The sequence below is a fragment of the Gnatocerus cornutus genome, chromosome 2 (assembly GCF_029298725.1).
Source record: "Gnatocerus cornutus isolate USDA-ARS CGAHR chromosome 2, icGnaCorn1.1, whole genome shotgun sequence".
NCBI lineage: Eukaryota > Metazoa > Arthropoda > Insecta > Coleoptera > Tenebrionidae > Gnatocerus > Gnatocerus cornutus.
In genome coordinates this window covers 7,314,988-7,335,933 of record NC_142234.1, presented here as the reverse complement: position 1 = coordinate 7,335,933, position 20,946 = coordinate 7,314,988, and the positions used below count along the sequence as shown (strand labels likewise).

The 20,946-nt window shown below is 33.2% G+C and overlaps 1 protein-coding gene across 2 annotated transcripts in view; it reads left to right on the top strand.

The window, feature by feature from the left end:
- Window positions 1-20,946, top strand: part of LOC148178474 (WD repeat-containing protein 47) — a 28,215-nt gene that overhangs the window by 3,380 nt on the left and 3,889 nt on the right. Inside the window, exons 1-4 of one of the 2 annotated variants that reach the window (XM_088050399.1) lie at window positions 1,007-1,089; window positions 4,564-6,156; window positions 9,545-9,643; window positions 9,817-9,883. In XM_088050399.1, the coding sequence (XP_087906525.1) occupies window positions 1,022-1,089; window positions 4,564-6,156; window positions 9,545-9,643; window positions 9,817-9,883 (1,827 nt within the window). In that variant the 5' untranslated portion in view covers window positions 1,007-1,021. Of the gene's footprint in view, window positions 1-1,006; window positions 1,090-4,563; window positions 6,157-9,544; window positions 9,644-9,816; window positions 9,884-20,946 lie in introns of those variants that run through there. The other variant, XM_088050400.1, reaches the window with a different exon arrangement.

Sequence of the window (20,946 nt, the reverse complement as noted above, 5' to 3'; positions counted from 1 at the left end):
AATTATGTTTTATTTATTTAATTTTGAAATGGTGTTGAAATGAACCCATACCGCGATTACCATCAGTGTTGACAGTCAATGCGGAAGTGCAATAAATTTGCAATCATTTATGAAACTCTCATTAGCTCTTTAGGTTAAGCGATTCAAAGAAACTTCGTGTCTGGAATTAGCTAAGAAGCAGCAATGATATTTGTTACGCTTTACATTTTATTATTTATTATTTCTTTATTGCGGCACTTCAAATCTGCCAAGTTTGTTGTTATTCCAAAAATTTAGTGCCACGCATACCCCATTTTTTTATTATTCTTTTAAATTTTAAAGTTTTTAAGTTTGTTGGATTTTTGTGTTTTTATTCTACGGATGAAATCTGGACTAGAAAAGACCAGACCAAAGTCTTACTTTTTGACATTATGAAGTAACAGAATTGGCGCATCCACCATTTTTGCAACAACTTTGAAAAGTTTTTTTTGTTTCTGTGCTTACAGACAGATTGTTGCTCTTGATCTAAACTCGCTTTACTGCAGTTTTTGAATAAGGGGGCAAATCACTACTTCCACCACTAATTCCTAACCCCTCCGTCAGATCCAACAGCCTACAACACTTTTAAATCGTGCAATATAAAGGAAATAATAAAAATAAACCCACGTCTGCGCATTCTATCCGTTAAACGAAGAGACTTCCGCAAGAACATTTTTATCTTAGTTTATCCGCCAACAAACGTCATTCTGGAACGTGAACGAAGCCAATTTATTTGATTGTTACATTTTAATTTATCGATGCCGATTTCTTGGGAGCCATAAATTCTGGGAAGCATTTACTCGCTCTCGTGTGCAGTTCCTCTTCGGTAAAGTTACGGTACATGTGCGTCGATTGCGGCAATCTGCTTCGCTGATTACCCGCTTTTCCTATTTGCAGCAGTCGTCTCAGTAACTGCATCAAAAACTGAAATTTTGTATCTCAGCGGTCGGGTGTTGGTGGTTTGTGATAGTTTTAATATGGAAATAAAAGACAATGGTGAAGCATGGTGGTTGTGACTCATACCGAAATTTGTATTCCTATTACATACAATAAGGACTTTTTTAGAGGAAGGTTAGTAAAAAATTTAAAGATTTTGTACAGCTAAACACTGACTTCTTTTATAACTGGACTTTTAAGTTTAAAATCTTAGCACTCTTTTGATCAAAATCTGTTAAACTATGCTTGTGATCCAGTTGTACCCATAAGGTACATAAGTGAATCTTGTTCCACGTTACTGGAGAATATTTAGTGCAAGTGAATGAACACGGAAGGTCAAGAAACTGCAGCAAACGTCTCGCAAACAACCGGCTGATCTTGAATCGAACAGATGTGTATGAGAATTTATTAGAAAAATCGTTTGTTCGCGAATACCATCTTTAATTTATCCAGTTGTCGACACCATTTACGGTCTAACCAGCCGCAGTTGTATTTTAAATTTGGTGCGACTTTCTATCTCGTTAAAATTCATAATTGGAGAGTTAAACTATTAGACTGCATTAAACATTTATCAACTTCATATTAATTTGATTCCACAATTTCGTTATGACCCGATTAATTGTTACAGAAATTTGTAATGTTATGTGGGCAATAAATTTACCGTAGTAATGAACATAAAAAATTGAAGGTTACATTCATGACTCGAAGGTGGTCGTTGGATGTCGAACTAGTGACCCAGGCCAGTATCGGATCCTCCTTTCCAACTAGGGGGTCATTGGAATCTCATGTTACTGAGTAACATAAAGACCAAAAAACTGGTTGATGAGTTTTATAATTTTAACGAACAGTTAAAATTTTGTACCAAAAATGCAGTGATATCACAATTACGGAAGTTTTTTGTTAATTCCTGCAATTATCTTCTGGATTATTAATCTGGCTCAGTTACTAAAGTTGGCAGCTCGTAATTTATGCCTCATTTGCATGTGGTACGCACAATAAGTGAAATTCCTGGACCAGGTTTGCGGAGAATACCGTTCCACGAATGAAAAAATAGTTGTTGTATGACTATAATAGAGTAAATTACTAAATGTAGAAAGGTAGAGAGTGACAGATGTGAAGAAGCACACTCCTCTTTAAAGAGATTTCTAATAAGCTCCTCGTTTCGAGTTGATAGTGGTTTTGAGTTTTACGTGAGGTGTATATGAACGTGCGGGACTTTGAGTAGAAAAACGGTGATTACATTAGTAATTTCAATGTGAAACTTAAGACACAAATTCTCACATCAGGTATGCGTAGTATTGTTACTTACCACTCTCATAAGTGTAACATAATGAATATTGAAAATTTAGACTAAACTTTTTGGTAGTCAACAATTCTCACTTAATTTTTCTCAAAAGAATTTGTAATTTCAATTTTTTCTCTGCTTTACTGGAATAATACCACTAGTCCTGCTAGATATTATCCTCGGCATGCATATAAAGCGAGCGATTAAAAACTGGGCGCTAAATATTTGCCGCGCTTTATTGTGTACAGGAAGATCTTGATAAACTGACCTCTTTGGGGTCACTGCATGAAAGATGAATTATTGTTTACACCTTGTGAAATGTAAAGAACTCATTTATAAGTTGCTTCGTCTGCAATTTCAGTCAGTTTTTCTAACATACTGGACGTGATGACACATTTTGTTGAATGTCTGCGCAGATTTTTAGCATTACATCATTTTATAAGTAGTTTAATGTTTATGTTGTTGGTTAATTGGTTTTTATATTGTTGACTATGCCGATGTTATTTAAACTGTTTACCAAACTTTAGGAAATTGTGTCTTTATTATAAGTAAAAATATTGTCAGTAAAACGTACGATATTCCACTGAAAATAAAAAAAAATGCAACAACTCGTAGTTCCGTTTCTCACAAGATCTTCACCTGGACTGCTTTTAAGGTTTCAAATTCTTAAGTTTTTACGTTTTTAGGTTTTCATATAAGTTTAGATGTTTACTATGTTCTTGATTCTGATTTTCTGATTTTTTTTAACTTGGATTCTTTAGATTCTTTCAAAATAAAACTTACCAAAAAGTTAATAATGAAATGAGATCAGTTTGATCTATGTAAAAACTGGAGCCCAAAAATGTGTGAAATCTAAGAATTTAGAAGATTGGGAAACTGAAAAACTGAGTGCTTATTTTCAAATTTTAGTTGTAAATTGTTTATTGTTTTAATAACAATTTGCGTTGTTTTCTCCGCTAGGATATGTCAATATTTTTTTAGTAAAAAGCTGTAAATATGATTCGAAACTTAATTAAATAACTACTTCAATATATTTTTTTTAAAGCAATGGAGATATATAGACAGAAATGCTATTATTGAATTGAATGAAATGAAAAACATGTTACGAAAAACTCACTAACTGCAACAGATGTTAGCTTTTATAGTTGCAAATCTTATTAAACCAAACGTGTTTTTATATTCTTGAAAAACTTAACTTCAGAAATGACGTAAATAATTGAGGCTGTTGATAACTGCTTTATTTCCCTTATTAGCTCTAATTGTTCTTGGTTGACTTAGATACTGAAAACAATATGTCATTAAAATAATATGGTTTAAATGGAATTCCAGGAGTTGTTTAACAAAATCAATTACATAGAGGTGTTCCAGAATGCTCATTTTCCATTAAAAGACAGTGCGAGCGTTCTGGGATACCTGAATAAGTCGGCAATCAATTTTATTTTATGTATAAAGAAGCATCCACACCAAAGCAACATAAACGATAGTTTTGCAAAATTTCCTGATGGAATAAAATTTTATTATAATATAAATGTCTTGCTTGTTTTGTTTATTACAGAGTGGTCTAAATTCCTAGTTTTTTTTGATCCTATAACCTAATTTATTTACTGAAACAAAAACAACTATCACTTATTTGAAAACTTTTACTTTCTTATATTGTTGAAGTTTTGAAGAATTTTAATCACTGTTCTCATACTTTATTTGTATTTATTAGTGATTTAAACTTTAAATTGTTAATTTACTACGAAATCTCCGTTTTCGCATGCTTTTTAGAGGTTTTGTTCAAATTTGTGAACACTGTTTATCTCTTATTATATTTTTACGGAAGTTTTAATCTTGATGAACATAAAATTCTTCAATCTGGCACCTAATCTTAATGTTCATATGCAAGTAAGTTTGGAGTCGCGTCTAAAATAATACTCTTCTAGTTTTGTTCAGACTAGTGATAATAGTGTACAAAAATAATCCATCGTTAGTTTCACTCCAGTTTTAGACTGCACCTTTATATTTATATATCCGACGCACTTATTTCCGGTTCAATTTAGTACGCTTCAACTTTACCGTTACAAGACATTTGTGAGCAATTGTTGAATCAATCAATGCTGCAAAGTGTTACCCATCGTCGATAAAAAAATGAAATTGTAAGTTTTTTGCATGTAGTCTCTGATCTAAAGTGTAGTTATTTCTAACAAGTTGGAGATACAACAGTTAACATAATTCAAGATAGTGGTTACCGAGTAGATTTTTTGGTAGAGCGGTCAAGTGTAAAGTTAGCCGGCTCATTTTTGATTCTTTATAGTCTGATAATACTGTTGGATTTGTTACAGATTTCAAATTCGATACGTCATGCCGTCAGCGCGGCTCACCCTCCGTGAGGAGGACGTGGTTCGACTGGCCCTTGAATTCTTGCACAATCGCGAGCTGCATATCTCCCAGCTGAGTCTTGAACGTGAAACCGGTGTGATAAATGGTAATTATTCGGATGACGTTCTCTTCTTACGACAACTGATACTGGATGGGCAATGGGACGACGTACTGGAATTCATCCAACCGTTGGAGGCACTACAGGCATTTAATATGCGCAAATTTAGCTACACAATTATGAAGCACAAGTATATCGAACTGTTGTGTATAAAATCAGAGGCTAACGTACAAGGAAACAGTGTGGATAATGCGGTTGAAGAAGTTGTCAAAGTCTTGAACGATTTGGAGAAATTCGCCCCAACGAAAGAAGACTACTCGAATTTGTGTTTGCTTTTGACTTTACCACGATTGACCGATCATTTACAGTATAAAGACTGGAATCCGAGTAACGCACGCGTGCAGTGTTTTCGGGAAGTATATCCTTTAGTGGCTGAATTTTTACCAGGCGACAGGAAATCAACCGATGCCAATGCGAACAACTCCGCAAAAAACGATAGACTTATACAGTTAATAATCAAAGGCATTTTGTACGAGTCTTGTGTAAATTACTGTCAAGCGAAAGCGACAGGCACCACTGAATCTCAATCGCATGAGATGAATTTTTCTAGACTCCTTGATGGTAGTGTAGGTTTCAGTGACTCAGATCTTAGTTTGTTATCTTGGTTGCAAAGCGTCCCTTCGGAAACTTTTTCGGTTCCTTTCGAGCAAAGGACGTTAAACGTAGATGTAGAACGATTGGAGAGGCCTTCATTGGAAACTTCGTGGACTGAACATATGCTAGTAACTCCAATTAAGCCAAAGACGTTTCCCCACTCAGCGATGCCATTTACTCGTCCGCGATCAGCGGCTGATATTATGACACGTTCGCTGATGCCGGTGTTAGATGGGTTGCCATACGGTTTTGCAGGCAGTGGCAGCGCCGGACACAACGGCAACCCACGTCTCATGGCTCTGAGCACCGGAGATATCAACACCAACGGACCAATGTCGCGGAGCAGTTTTGCAAGTTTCCACTTAACAGGAATCAAAAACAACAAACTCATGAACACTTCCGTTGATCGACTTTTTGAAAACGAAGGAGAAGTTTTCTTGAGTAATAGTTACGCGGAGTTTCAACAGCTACCTTCCATACAAGAACAAACTACAAGTACCCCGAAATTGAGCACACCACCAAATGCAACAAAATCTAAAAGTCCCGAACGAAAAGTATCGAATGCATCGACTCCTGAGCACAAAGGACGGGAATCTCCAGCTTCTGTTGGCACCGCGCGATCTTCGAGAAGGGACTCCTTAAACGATAAACCGACCGTTCCTGAGAAAGTTGATGTACTCAGTGGACCTGCAGAGCCAAGTCTTGATCGGAGCTACAATGGAGATCTTTTTAGAGAATTTCAGAAACAAAAACAAAAGTTTCAGGAAACGATGGCACTGAAGGAGCGAGAAAGAGAGGAGTTGTTGCGCCAAATGAATCATGAAAACAAACTGTTGGATGACTGGTATGTATGTAATTATGTAAATAACACAAACAATCTACATACAAATCAATATTCATTAACAAAAATTCAATTACATTCTCTTGGAAATCTCTATTGACAGATGTTGTTCTGTTATACCTCTCCAAATGATCAAATGAACCTCTTGAAAGAGAAGGGATTTTCATAAAACCGTGGGATTTCTGCAATGTTTCGTCTCAAAATTATCGGCTTTTGTCCCAGTTTGACAAATTGCTGTTTGCAAATTCCACAAACTCATTATTGAAGACTTTAATATCACCAACTATTAAAACACTTTTACAAATGGGAGGAGATCATGCGAAGCGTGATAAAGTGTGCACAACTAAAAATAAATAATCCTCAGAGTCACTTTCATGAGCTAGCAAAAATGCGTCGCAGTATTATCAAGAACTGTCCACTCAGTTGTACTTTTTATTTTCCTTTGTCTTCTCGGTTATACAAATTAAATTGTTTTAATCTATATTTGTTCTAGAGAAGATTTCCTATTTATTAATAGGGACATTTATAGTATCTAATTTAAATTTTTACGTATATTGTTTGATTTACTGTTAAAAAATTAACTCTAAACAAGCAAGAAGAGTTTAATGCAATATTTAATTGCACAGCAGTGTACTTATAGCAATTTATATTTTTTAAGTGATCGGAAGAAGTAGGTATAGTCGTCATGAAATTAACATTAATTTTTGATCATTATATTTTGATTACCACTAAACTAAACTTTTCATTATTCCAGTTAGCGAATTTATGAGATTCGTTTCGTCTTATTCCGGCTCTTCTTGTTGAGGATTCATAAACAGATGTGATGCACATGTTTGCTAACAATATAATAACAATATTTGCAGTACTGATAAAACCAGCCATTATTGCGGGTCGTTAATTACAAGAAAATTATCCTTACAGTAATAAAGAAACAACAATTTTCCAGCTTTATAGAGGATCAAAAAGGTACTTGATTACGTGATTAATTATGGTGAGCGCAAAAAATTAATAAAATTTTGTTTTGATTATGCAACGTTTGTTGTATTAAATTGTTTGCTTTTTTATTCTTCAGAGAACACCACGTCATCCTTTTCAAAAACTGTCGTTACTCATACATATTATTATGAAATGACTGTATCAAGCCAGTGTCAGATTTGGTCAATTCTTTTGCGGATGTTACTCATCAATATTTATAAAAGATCTCAAAAAGTAAACACAATAAAAATTATACGCGAAAAAAATTAATATTCCACAATACATGTATGCACCCATTCAAGGCTTCCATTCTTTATGTTGTTTTGTTTGTTTTATGTGGATAAAAATTTAAAAAATTCCATTAAAGAGACACCGGAATGTGTGGAAAACTTCCATTAATATGTATGATATACATAATGATTGATTATAATTCTTTGATATTTGCCGATAACAATACCCACTGGTTGTAATCGGTGTTAGTCATGCAGAAAAGAATAATTGTTTCTAATTGTAATTTGCATGGTTTTTCTCCAGGCACAGCACTGAATTTTATCTCAAAGTGAGGAACAAAGTTCATGAATATGACGTGAAGCAGTCTAATTACCATGTAACGAGAATGTATTTTTTATGCTAATATTGCAAATAAACATATCTGTACATTTAGTTGGTACCCAGATTCGTGGGAGTATGCGTACAGCTCTGTGCGGTTAAAAACAATGTGCATGTGCATTTATTGTTAGTTCCAAAGGTAACAGATCTCTGAGACTTTATTGTTTTATTACATAATCGGTAAATGTTAATAGTGTTAATAACAAACTCAATTTTAGAACGGTACTTCTAATAGCTCCAACTGCAATAACTACAATTACAAGCTAATAAAGTTGATTAAATTTTAACAAGTTACGATATATTTTTAATTGCTTTTTATTGGCGAAAAATTGGAATCACTATGGTTATGAGTGAACTTTATCAGTGATGTTTAAATTACGCAGTGCTTACACCACTTGGGACTTTTTACCACATGCTCAGTGTTAGTGCAGCATTCCAGTTCATGATGTATTACAATAACTATTTGCATCCTCCTGTTTTGGCCAAATATCGAGAACACGGAAGACGAAAAGTCGTCTCATATATCGATAGTTCTAGTTGTGAATTACATTCAAAACAATCTAACAGGTAAGACTTCCGTAAAAATATTTTATTGAACCAACAATTAGCATTCATTAGAGGTGCTAATTTAGTAATGAAGTTTTAGAACCCGAATAATTCGTGATAAATTAAAATAACGCGGATCGATAGGGAACGCGTTTATCAAAAGTGAAAGTGTTTGTAGTTAATTACTTCAATTTTAAAATTTTTAAATATATTTGCATGTTCTCTCCAGAAACAGTTTTATATTTTGAATATTCATTAAAAAAATATAATTGTATGTTTACACTTTTGAAGGAATTTTTTGCCAATGGAATGTTTTCACCTACCCAAAAAAAAGATAAACTCGAAGGAAGATATTTCACAAATAGTACAAAAAGTAAAAATTTTAATTACTCTACTAAACTAGAATTTCAGTTTTTACGAGCTGTAGCAGTTTGGATGTAGATTGCGGTAATTGAACGGGAAGGACTTTATAAGACCCTGAGAAAAGATTAGAGAAATGACAGAAAATATGCAAGACCTTCTCCATAGGGCTTGGCGATTGTGTAACACTTTTTGTTGTCGAGTTTTCAAGTTTAGTTTCGCCAGTTATTGAGTAAGTTAGAATTTTTAGTTTAGTCATGCAGGTGTTAATTGACTTATAAAATTTTGATACTCGTATGTCATGTATTTATTAGCAGTTAAATTGCTAGATGATTTTTGTCTTGTTTCTTTACTTTAATATTCTTAGTGACAAATTCATGGCGTAATAATACTGATCTGATTGGTCCGAAATAATACATCCCAATGTTCTAATTGGCTACAAATTTATGAGGGAATTTGTCAAAATAATTTCCAAGAAACTTAGGGTCGCATTCCTCCACTAACTTAGAAAACAATTTTTCACCTATTTTATATACTTAAACTTATTATTTAAAATAAAATTTGTCTCAAAACAAGTGTTATTCAGTAGCGGAGTGAATAATATTCATTACAAATATCTCTATTAAAATACCCGAGGACAACAATGATCTAAAATGGTTTACATAAATTAAAATCCTCATGGACTTTTTGATGATATTGTCTCACATTTCACGCTTGGATGTCAAAGTTAAGCAATTATGACCCAACGACTACCTAAGATGCGAAAATTATGGAAAACATGTAATCTTAGTCATACATCCATATTTATAGAAATATTTAAATGACATTAATGTATGTAAAATCGAGAATTCATAAGCAGAATTAAATATCAATCATTTTTAAAACCCCCAATTTGTTGCAGCAAACAAAATGAAAATAAGCCAGTAAATGGGACATCCTCTGTGGGTAGGAGTACGCCATCTCCAAAACCAAGTCTTAACGGAAATGGTGACATTTACAGGTAGGTTAAATACATTTCTGACTAATTTTATTAATTTATTGTAAATCATTGGTATTTTCTTATCGAAAAATCGAGCAATTAAGAATTAGTGCTATGAGTTATGAGAATAATTTGCATATTTTATGTTTAATGTCGCGGAATGTGGATCGTTTTATGAGTTTTGATTTTTGTAGAGGACCGCCAAAACCTGACGAGAGGGATCCAAGGGGGTTGCAGGAAGGTCTTTACGACGCCGTTAAGGTAAGCGAGATTAAGTTTTATAAAAAAAAAACAGGATATTATAATGTGCTTATTATTACAATTCTGACCAACAAATATTAAAATAGGAAACACTTAGAAGCACCGACTAGACAAACATTAAAAAAGCCAATTTAATTTATTTGTTAATTTCAACATTGTTTTATCTACTTCTGTTATAGATTTCCAATCAATAAAATTACCATTAAAAAGTAGTAGATACGCCACAGGGCGTATTCCATTCCAAACTGGAAATTATTTGTATACATTTGTAATGATAGTGTGACGGAGGACAGTTATTCCTGTAATTATTTGCTAAGAAATCAACATCACGTTATTAGCTCTAATCTAGCCGCCAAATATTTATTTTTCCAAATACAAATCTAATCCGTACAACCTAGACGAAATTTTTATAACTCTTCAAGGATAATTATGATTTACAAACACTTGAGGTTACATAAAATTCAAAGTTGGTGATGCGCTGAAATCTTATTATTCTTATGTGTGTTATTACATGAAGTTGGATTAAATGAGAACGGCTTTGATCTATAAATTATTCTCTGGAAAGTAATATGCACATGTCGCATTTTCTTTAAATACTTTAAATACATATTTAATACAAATAGCACTATTTACCTAGATACTTTAAATTAACGATCACTGCAAATATTTATTTATTAAAAGTCTTTTGCGTTTTAATAAAAGAATTTTATATCGAAGTATTTTAATTTCAAATTGATAGACCGCACCTATCAACCCCCCACATGCCATTTATATGTAAATGATCGAAATCGCCTTATTCGTTGCGCATTATTCAAAAGATTTTTTTATGTCGTCGATAGTTGTTTAATAGCTTTAATGTTTTGCTAGTTTATTAAGTGAAAATAATAACAACCATAGCTGATACATTATAAGGTATATTATACCCCTAGGGCAATTAGAAGATTCCTTTAGTATTTCTTCAACTAATAACGTCTATCCAAGAGAATGTGCAAAAACTGTTGTGAACATAGCGCCCACGGTTAAACTGCTACAATTGGAACTATGAAATTGGTGGATGAATGTTATGCGCAACCTCACTTTCACGTTAAATTAAAACCCATTTTCAGCAGCTTTTTTATCACCAAAAGACGCGAAACTTAAAATACTGATTTTGACGGCGATTCTTATTGTAATGAGCACAATGATCTAACGTGTAAAGAATATCGTCAAGGAAAACATGAAAAATGTAAAACTATGTAGACAAAATAAAAAGATAGAAAGTTAAAGAATTCCTAAAATTAATAAATAGGATATTCTTTTTGTCATTATTCAAAAGATTAAATTTAAATGTTGATAGTGGAGAAATTTAATAATATCATGTCTAATTAATTACAATATACCACACATCATCACTTAATGCACATTTTCATAAATTTCAACTGACACTAATTGAATAGATTTTCCAAGATTTTCGCTGTAAAACGTGTTCGTTAAATGAACATTTTTTTCCATAGTTGCATGCAGCAAACGCGCAGTTTTATTCTTTAACATCATCCAAGCAAAGCAATTTATTTCTCATTATCACCTCATTACCGCATGTATGATTTTTTCAAATTTGTGTCAAACAGACAAAAATCCAAGTAGTACTAAGAAAAGTTGGAAGAAAGGAAAATCGTGTATAACTGAGAGTAACTCTCACATTACAAGATTTCTCTCTGTTGATTTTTTTATTTAAATGAATTGAGCTATTGCTAAATTGGTGCGTTTCTATATATGAACGCGAGCTTTTTTTGGTTGCCTTCCCTTGACTTTTTTGTGCTGTAACAGTTAAACAGAATACGGAAAATTTATCTTGCAATTTTCTTGGAGAACCTGTGGGTTGCGGTTCTAAGATTTGTTGTCATAATACCGCGCATTTGGCCTCCACCGTGACAGTACCTCCGCGACCGTAGAACGTAAATGGTGGAATGTGGCCGCAGTCATGGGAACCTGCTGACACACTCACGTCTTGAAGATCGCAGTGTTTATGTGTGAATGGTGTTTATCAAAGCGGTGTTATTTTTGGCTGATCTTCAGACCTTCTAGTATTGTTCACGGTGATGTTGAATCCCAAAAAAAGTGAAACATAAACAAACTATAAAAATGGGTACCGCCATCAATCATGCAGCGGCGATTAAAAGATTGGAGGCCCTCTTCAATGACGTGAAAATCGAACCAAAACCAACACCTGAAGTGCACGTTGAAGTGGAATCCAAGGTGAATACAAAGTGTGATGTCCATGGAAAGAATGGAAGAAGAGGCTCTTTGGGAAGTGTACTCCACATTACGAATCATCGAGATTCTCTTGGGAATGTTGTGAATCAGAAAAGAGACTTTAACACGTACTATGCTGGGCACTTTGGAAATGGTGTTGGACCCAGAAGAGAGTCAATGCCTGCTCTAAATAATTATGGCACGTATTATAGGTAAGGACAAACTTACGGTTTTGGCAGATTTAAATACCGCGATGTTTGGATAAATTAGAATCATTTTTCCGGAACTAGTTCGCATTGTTTAGCACCAGACTAATTATACTTATAATTACTCATTTCGAATGAATAATTTGTACGTGTGAGAAGTGTGTCGTCGAGTACTAAATAATCACTTAGGCATACACATTCCGACGTGAAACTATTTTCATTTTTTGTTCCAAAACCAAAGTGTTCTTCGAAAATCATCGAAAAACACATAACAGAACCGCTGCGCGAATATTACCTTTTTTACTCGCTCATGTAGAAAACAAACGGGAACTCACCACAGTTCGATTTTTGGTTATTTATTGTTAAAAATAGTTAAAACTGTAGGCGCCGTGACTCACTCGCTCTTCCTAATGGACCACCTAAAAAGGACATGGAACATCCAAGTCAATTTGCTGCAACCCTACGAAAAGATCCTTTGGGATCGTCTACAGGATCATTGCGAAAAGACAACGGTCGATCATGGGGTTCCCGAAGAGATTCACTCGGAGGTTCGATGTCAAATTTCTTGCAAGTGCCAAATCAAATGAGGAGGAACTCTAAAAATTACTCAACGGATTCCCTGGATGGACGTCGCAATTCCTGGGACCCAAATCGTAGAGGTAGCTCCGGCAGCTCATGCTGGGAAGAACCCGTTTGGCAATCTAGAAAGGTACTAGATCACGATAGATTAAAAAATTCCTGCAAGTTGCTTATTAACGGTTCCCTTTTTTCAGAGGAAGTCGATAATTCAATTTGCTTTTATTATACCTGTGGGGAGGCTCAAAAAAAGACGATTTATTATGCGTGTTTACAAACATTGTCAATAACAATTATATGTCATAAAAGCTTCCACACATTATTTGTTTACCAAATGAATAGCTGCTGTATTATTGTTTCAGTCTGCAACCCACAGTTATCCAAATTAGTACATGTCAATTTCTGGAATGTTTTAATCGTCAATTAAACAACATTACATTATTCATGGGCTTACACAAGTGAATCTAAGTGACTTTACAATTTTCGAAGTATGTTTACATCTTTTTTTGGGTGTGAAACACTTTGTTATTGATAAGATAATATGTAAATTCGACTGTGATTTAAAGGAGGTCAATAACTTGACTCGAAATAATTGCGTAACTAAATAGGATTGCTAAAAATCGGAAAACGTTATTATCTTAGAACGTTCATCTTCAGAGTTTGCGTTCCAATCTCTAATTGAAATCTCCGTTACCTAAATTGGTGGCATTCAAATTATTGCATATTTAATTGGTCGGCTCTCCATAAAGAGATGTTTTTGTGAATAAAACATAACAGGTAAACGTGTACCTGAAATTTTGATGCGCAATTAGATTTATATGGTATTTTATGGATTTAAGTCGATGACGCATTGTATAAGTAAGTCGAGGCGCCCCACGCGTGTTTGCATTGATCTTGCCTAACACGGTGAGGTCGTTTACTTACAAGGATTTCATATGTTTTCACCATTTTTCTTGTTTTTTATTGTTTGATATAATTACTGGTCGGAAAAAATCGGATTTAATTAAATTCAGGTAATAAATTTGTTTTATAGCTTCGTTTTGTCAACACTTTTGTTAAGTGTACGGTATGAGTTTTATATTTGATTTAAATTTACAGCGATGATTTCAGCATAGTGAAATTTTTATTGGAGACTTTTTTTTGATGATTTCATTCATTAGGTCATAGAAGTAATTAATATTACCGCAAAATTAAAAACTTTCTCGTCTTATTTTCTTTTAATTTGTATCTTATTAGTGTTAGTTTATCCGGTCATCGGAATGTTAACTGTGTCCGGTTAACAAGCAATGCCTTTGACAAACAGGAAATCGTGTGGTATTAAACTTTTTTCTGTTCTTCAATGGTCGTAAATTAATACTTATTGTTGAACTTTTACTAAGGTGGATCAGATGACTTTCACTTCCATAGATGTTGTCTTAACTTCAGTTGCGAATTTCATATCTAATTTGAAATCTGGAGAAATAAATTAAAAGCGAAAGATACAAGGAAATGTACAAATCAAATCTGACAATGACAAAACGAACAATTCAGAACAGGAAGTTTCTTGTTCACATAGAAAAAATAATTATCTTTTAAATGATGGATTTTTTGTGTTGTGGTTTTACAGATGTCGACATTACGGTCTGAACTAGTTATGAACTTAATTTAAAAGTAAATATATGACGGTTATATTTAAAAGTGAACAGAGAAGATTTGTTAAATTTTTAGATTTTTAGCATTTGTTTTGGTCAGAAGCCTATTTGAAATATTAAAGCAACGACAACCGTTCATATGAAACGATCCCCCAAAATAATGTTTAAAAGAACTAATGCTTTAAATTTAAATAACTATCAATCAACTTCGTCTTTTTCTTCGTCTTAACTGTACTCCGCTTTCATTGATCTTGTTTTCCAAGGATAACTAAATCTGAAAATTTTTCGATCATATAATACTTTAAATTGGAAATTTTATCGACCTTGCTTGATTTAATGTCTGGGGCATTGTGCGACCGCTAATATGCTTTTTATTATACTCATTACTTCATATATTATTTTACCAGTACTATAAAATATCATTTTATGACTGCAAAATTATGTCATAACCCAGTTAAGATAATTCATACTCCTATTGGCAAAAAGTTCAACATCTTTTCACACTGCAATATAAGCAAATGCGAACTTTTGAGCTCCCAAGCAACGTTTATTCATCGACAATTATTGCAAAATTCTAACTAAATATTACAGTTAGGTGTGAGGTGACCTTTATTTGCTACTTGAGAGATCAATTTTGAAATTTTAAAACCTGAATTATATTAAGAAGTATACAGCGTGATGAAAAAAAAATTTTCCCGAGCCCAAAATTAAACCAAAACGAAGTTTGTGCTTTTTTAACTGAGGTAGAAAGAAGCTTTCTTTTGTAAACGATCAAACTCTGTTTGGATAAACTTTTTATAACAATTTCATTGTTGGACACATTACATTTTTTACAGTAAATGATATTTTGTATCAAAAAAAGGACAAAAAGTGTTTTAAACGTTTCTTAAACTTAAAAGTATCATTCCTTGGTTTTGTTGAAAAATCTTCAATGTTGCAACATTGTAAATCTTTTAGTATTAGTTGCATAGTTATATGGCTGTTATCCCCGAATTAAATACTATGTTTTATCTACAACTACCGTTTCATTGCTTATATTAATCATAATTTTAACGCATTTAATTAATGTCTAACCTAAAATGACATTTTATTTATGAGTACTATAACGTTTCCATGGTATGTGTTACTTACGTATAACTTTTATCCAAGGCTGTGTATTGAGAGTGATATTTTCAAATGTTGGAATATGAATGTCATACTTTACTAAAACAGACTTGTTTATTCTGAATCAGTACTTCAAGCTCACACTTTATAAAAAAATTTGGATTTATGTTTTGAATTTTACCCCGAAAGTGTTAAAATGCCACTTCGGATACAATACAATGCCTAAATCCTCTCAAATTTATCCCAATGTCCAAAAAAGTGACTAATTGTCATCTTGAAGTGCCGGTTTAAAGCTAATAGCAAGAAATCAATTGATTTTTTTACGGTTGTAGTATTTTATTTTGATCAAATAAAAATCTTGTCCAAAATTCCATGAAACTCAAGTATATGAATTGCATTTCCCAAAAGATCTACATATGTTGATATTGTTTTTTATTGATGCAAACTTGTAAACTACTTGCATTTTTTAGTAATTAGATATAACATTAAATTATTTTTAATTGATACTATAAAATACCACTTTACGGGCGTGAAATTGTGCCATAAACATAAACTACTAAACATAATTGATAATTTATAGCTGATCGCCCACATTGTAGGCAACCAGCACCACAAAACTCAAAATCAGTTGTATATCTTGCTTTTCAAATTGTAAAGCCAAGTGAAAGGCTCTCCTTCCAAGAGAGTAAAATTAACATGCAATAATATCAGTGACTGGGGAATAGGTTTAATAATATAAATTACTCTTGTTTGACCTAATGGTTACCCTCAAGTATCTAATCTAAATAACAAAAATAATAATCAGTTCGATTGTATTCAAGGCGACATAACACTAATCGTTTATTTTGGTTCAAATCTGTCGTTATTCTCATTATGAAGAATGTCGTTCTAATAGTAACCTTAATAACACTTATAAGGAATTAATTGGAATTAACACCGCAGATCATTATTCAATGTCGCTTTTAAGAGCTACACGTGTTTTTGTCTCTAATTATTTCAAATGACATTCTCGGAAAACTTCATGGTTAAGAGATTAGTAATAGAAGAAGAATGATGAGAAATTGTACCTTCCTATAAAATATTTTTTTATTGTGTATTATTTATGAATTGAAATATTACAAATATTATTTTCTACAATTTATCTACTTATTTTGACAAATTAATTACAAAATATTACTTTTTGAAATTGTGTTCACTGAACAACATAGTTTCCATTGATTAAATCTGTGTAAAATTCGGCTCACTTCTAGTGAAAGGTGCCGGCTCATCATCTTTCTTCATTGTTATTTGTATTTTGTAATATTACAATCCGTTCTGGTCATTCAAAGTGTGAATTTTTTCCACATCCATTTTATAAAATCTATTGCCACAATACAGCTCATTGCATAAGAATCTATTCATATTAACATAAAAATAGTAAATCTCCCCTCAAATACCACGGGCCACCAGCAGCTCCGGTTCACTCTTCACAACTTTCCCGTAAAATTAAACATTTTCAATTATCGATTTGTACCATTGCTTTAGAAAGTATAACCAATCAGACGGAATTGTTTAAGGAACTACGACCGCAACCGACATTTAGTTCACAGTAATTTTCGAAAGTAATTTTTATATTATTATTGCCGACTGTTACGACCTGGACATTTTACGTTCAGTTGTCCGGCATATGTCTTAATAATTGGTGCTTTTCCATGTATGTAGTTTGTGACACTTTCCATTTTCTCATGATTAATTCCATTTGATTGTCCAAATTATGGATGACCAAGAGCAAATTTCTCGAGGCGAACGAGAGAAAAAAGTTGTTGATCCTCCACCTGACGCCGAGTTAATGTGCGAATATCTACATGAAACTAAAAACGAAAGCGCGGATTGTCAAGGAAAAAAAGAGGAGGAGAAGAAGGAAGCGGAGGAGGAAGATGCGGTAGGTCGCATTTAACACGTTGAAGCTTATTATACTAAATGATATATTGACGATTTCGTCCGTAAAGCTTCTTCTAGAATTTTGTGAAATTCTTACCCAAAGTATGTAAATTAAAAAAGTTTTAGTGTAACGCGTATGTCACAATTATAGCGAACATGTTCTTAGCGGTTTCAAGAAACAAATTGTCCTACAAAAGTCGTGCGCCAGATTAGATTTCGGATTAAAAGTAGCAATTTCCCTCGTAATTGGCAACTCTTGGTATTGTTATAAATACCAGAACTATTGGATATCAAATTGATTGATTAACATATATTAACAACAAAAATGCCAGCTGAGTGCTTTTTCTAAAAAATAAAGCAATGCCATTAAACTGAATTCCATGCTTTTGTCGCATCCTGTGTAGAACAAGTCAATAAGAGGTAAATCATTTATTTTTAATATAGTTTTTATCTTGCAAGACCTAGGGAACAATTATTACCGTTGTAAGAAACAGTCAATGAGCTGAACATCCCGTTCATGCATTATTATGACGGACAAAAAAATGAAAACACCAGCAAACGACTGTGGTCATTTCGCTATTCCGCTTTTTTTTTATGCCTTCTACCTTAAAAACAGGCCAGAATCCTTAATATTTTAACTGTTGTGCTGAACACCTTCATATAATTCACATTTAAAAACTGGCCGACACACCTTGAAATTCAACATAAATTTGTGTTTTTAAAAAGTGAATTTTCTTGGTCGAAATCATATTTATGTGTGCTGAAGTGGTGCACCTTAAAATAAGACAAAATCTTTCAAATTTAAGTGTTTTTAAAAGATGTATTTTTTAGGCCGAAATTGAATTCACCTTTGGAAAAAACAGGATAGATTCCTTAAAATTTTGACTTTTTAAAATCTTCGAAAAGAAGGGTAGATTCCTTAAAATTTTGACTTAAAACAGGTACCTTAAAAACGGAGTAAAACCTTTAAAAAAGTGTTGTGTGCTGAAGGAGCCTTACTTGTGGTTAGTTTTAAATTGTATTTAAAATTTTTCGTTTTTTTACACATTTACACAAGAACTGAGTAAAGTGTGTTTTTTATAAAAAGGGAAATTGTTGAAGTAAAAATAAAAATGACTTGCTTCCGAGTTGCTTAGATTTTTTGTTCACGTCCGTGATTGGACCATGAATCTTTAAAGACCTTGAACTACTAATACCAAAGAGAATTCACTTCAAGCAGGGCATCACGACGTTTTATTGTTGCTATAAATTTTCATTAGACACCACAAAATGCCCGGAAAACGAATGAAAAATTCTTTAATAATAAAATTTCTGCGGTGAAAATTGTGTATTTTTACTGAGATCGTTTTATAGTTTTATAGCCACACATTTGATGTGGGTAACGGAAAAATCAAATAAGTTGCATGTTTACGGACATAAAAAAACGAATTTCTGTATCAAGTGTAAACAGCTCTTTAATCAAATGTCCCAATTGTCAGAGAACGATTATCGTGTTCCAGATATGCCTATCGTCGCGTTGAACAGCAGCAATTTCCAACAATGTGAAAACCGAGCTAATGGTTCCACTATTTTATTTTCTTTTATATTGGCATAATTAGGCGCCAGAATAAAATTGGAGAAGCATTTAAAGTAGAGTACTGCTATTAAAAACTAATCTAGACTGGTAGTAAACAACAGCCTTTCAAAAAATCCGTTGTTTTGGAAACAACAAGAGAAATACCATCTTTGGTGGGGCTTCCGAAGTAGGTTGATTATACCGCTGGCTCATGCTTGAAGAAATGCGCACAGATGATGCCCGCCGATGGTCAGTTTCGTGTGTTGTGCTACAAAACTACTAGTGCAGTGATTGATTTGTGTAAATATGTGAAATGGGTGATTTAATGTTGAAGCAGAAACCGCCGAGGATACCTCATTGGCAGAGTATTGACGTTTTACCGAGAAAACCATGGCCATCAGCGTACAATCACAGGATGAATAGTCCGAAATCGTTTAATTTTAGACCTGCAGATCCGCCGCCTTGGCGAGAACCAAGTCCGTATTCTTATCAAGCGCCTCTGTATAACTATCAAAATGCGAAAAAAGATCATTACTTTTTAACTCCGTACTATAGAAATGTCATGCCGCCACCGCCTAATCCTAATAGATTATTAATGATTGATCCCACGAAAAGACGATATGGAATGAGACAAAACGCAGATGAATCTTTATGTCATTGTCGATCGCGATCGATGGAAGATGTGAGGGTGGACGTTGTTAATGGGGATTGGGAGAGTGATGTCAACGGTAATAAAATTCCCAAAAAACATGAAAAACTATCGAGGTACGCAAATCGACGATCGATGGATAATTTGTTAGTGGATACAGATTTTTCACCACCGTCGAAACGAGCAGGAAGACTGCAGGTGATTTCTCCTTTTTTCACTGATGGGTACTTTCTACAAATCAATTGTGCTGAAACGCGTTTGATGAATAAATGTTCCAAAATTGGCTATTTTACGCTCCAGTTAATATCCATAAATGCATTAACACACTTAACTGATTCTGTAATTACCGGGAGAAATGAAACCGCCTAAGCAAAAATCTATCAAAAGTATAGACATTAAAATATTTGACGGTCCACTCTTGGAAAAAATTTATGTAAATGGGATTCCACTAGGATGTAGCTTTTTACAATGAATCGATAACACTGCTTGTTCCGTCAGCTGCATTAAATGTCTTTTTTTATTAGATATGTAAGAATAGACTGCACACAGTTGCGAAGCTTTCTTTTAAGATTTTTTTGTTATTGAGAAATTAAATTTTTTCATATAGTTCAACTAAACCTAAATACATGGATCATTGAACTAGGTTTATGTTTATTGCAATGCTAGAAATCATAATTAAACAAATATGACTACCGATAAAAAAAGTAATTGAAATGATAAAATACGACTTTGCCAACTGTTCCCAAGCATTTTTTCATCCAATTATGTTGCTAGATAATTCTACCGCTTTTAATCTACGCACGTATTAAAGACTTGGAAAGAAATATCAATGAGTTGGCTATAACTTTCATTTTTATTTAGCGTATTATCGTCCATTATTAAAACTCGTAAATTCCCACGATCCTCCTTGCTCTCTCTAATAAATATTTCAGTTAACTAATACAACGATGAAAGGAAATGCAACAATAAACTATCTCAATTTAAGCACGTAAAAAAATAAAAAATGTTTCTACAAATAAATGTCGACCTTTTGACCAAATCCGGGAATGATTCATTTTTACCATACCCTAAACTTTCGCCGTCTGTTGAATAACTTTCGCTTTGAAGATAAAATTAAATAATAATTATTAGGAAGTGCCATAAGATCAAATTAATTAATTTGCTGTCGGTTGTTTTTGTGTTAAAAAATT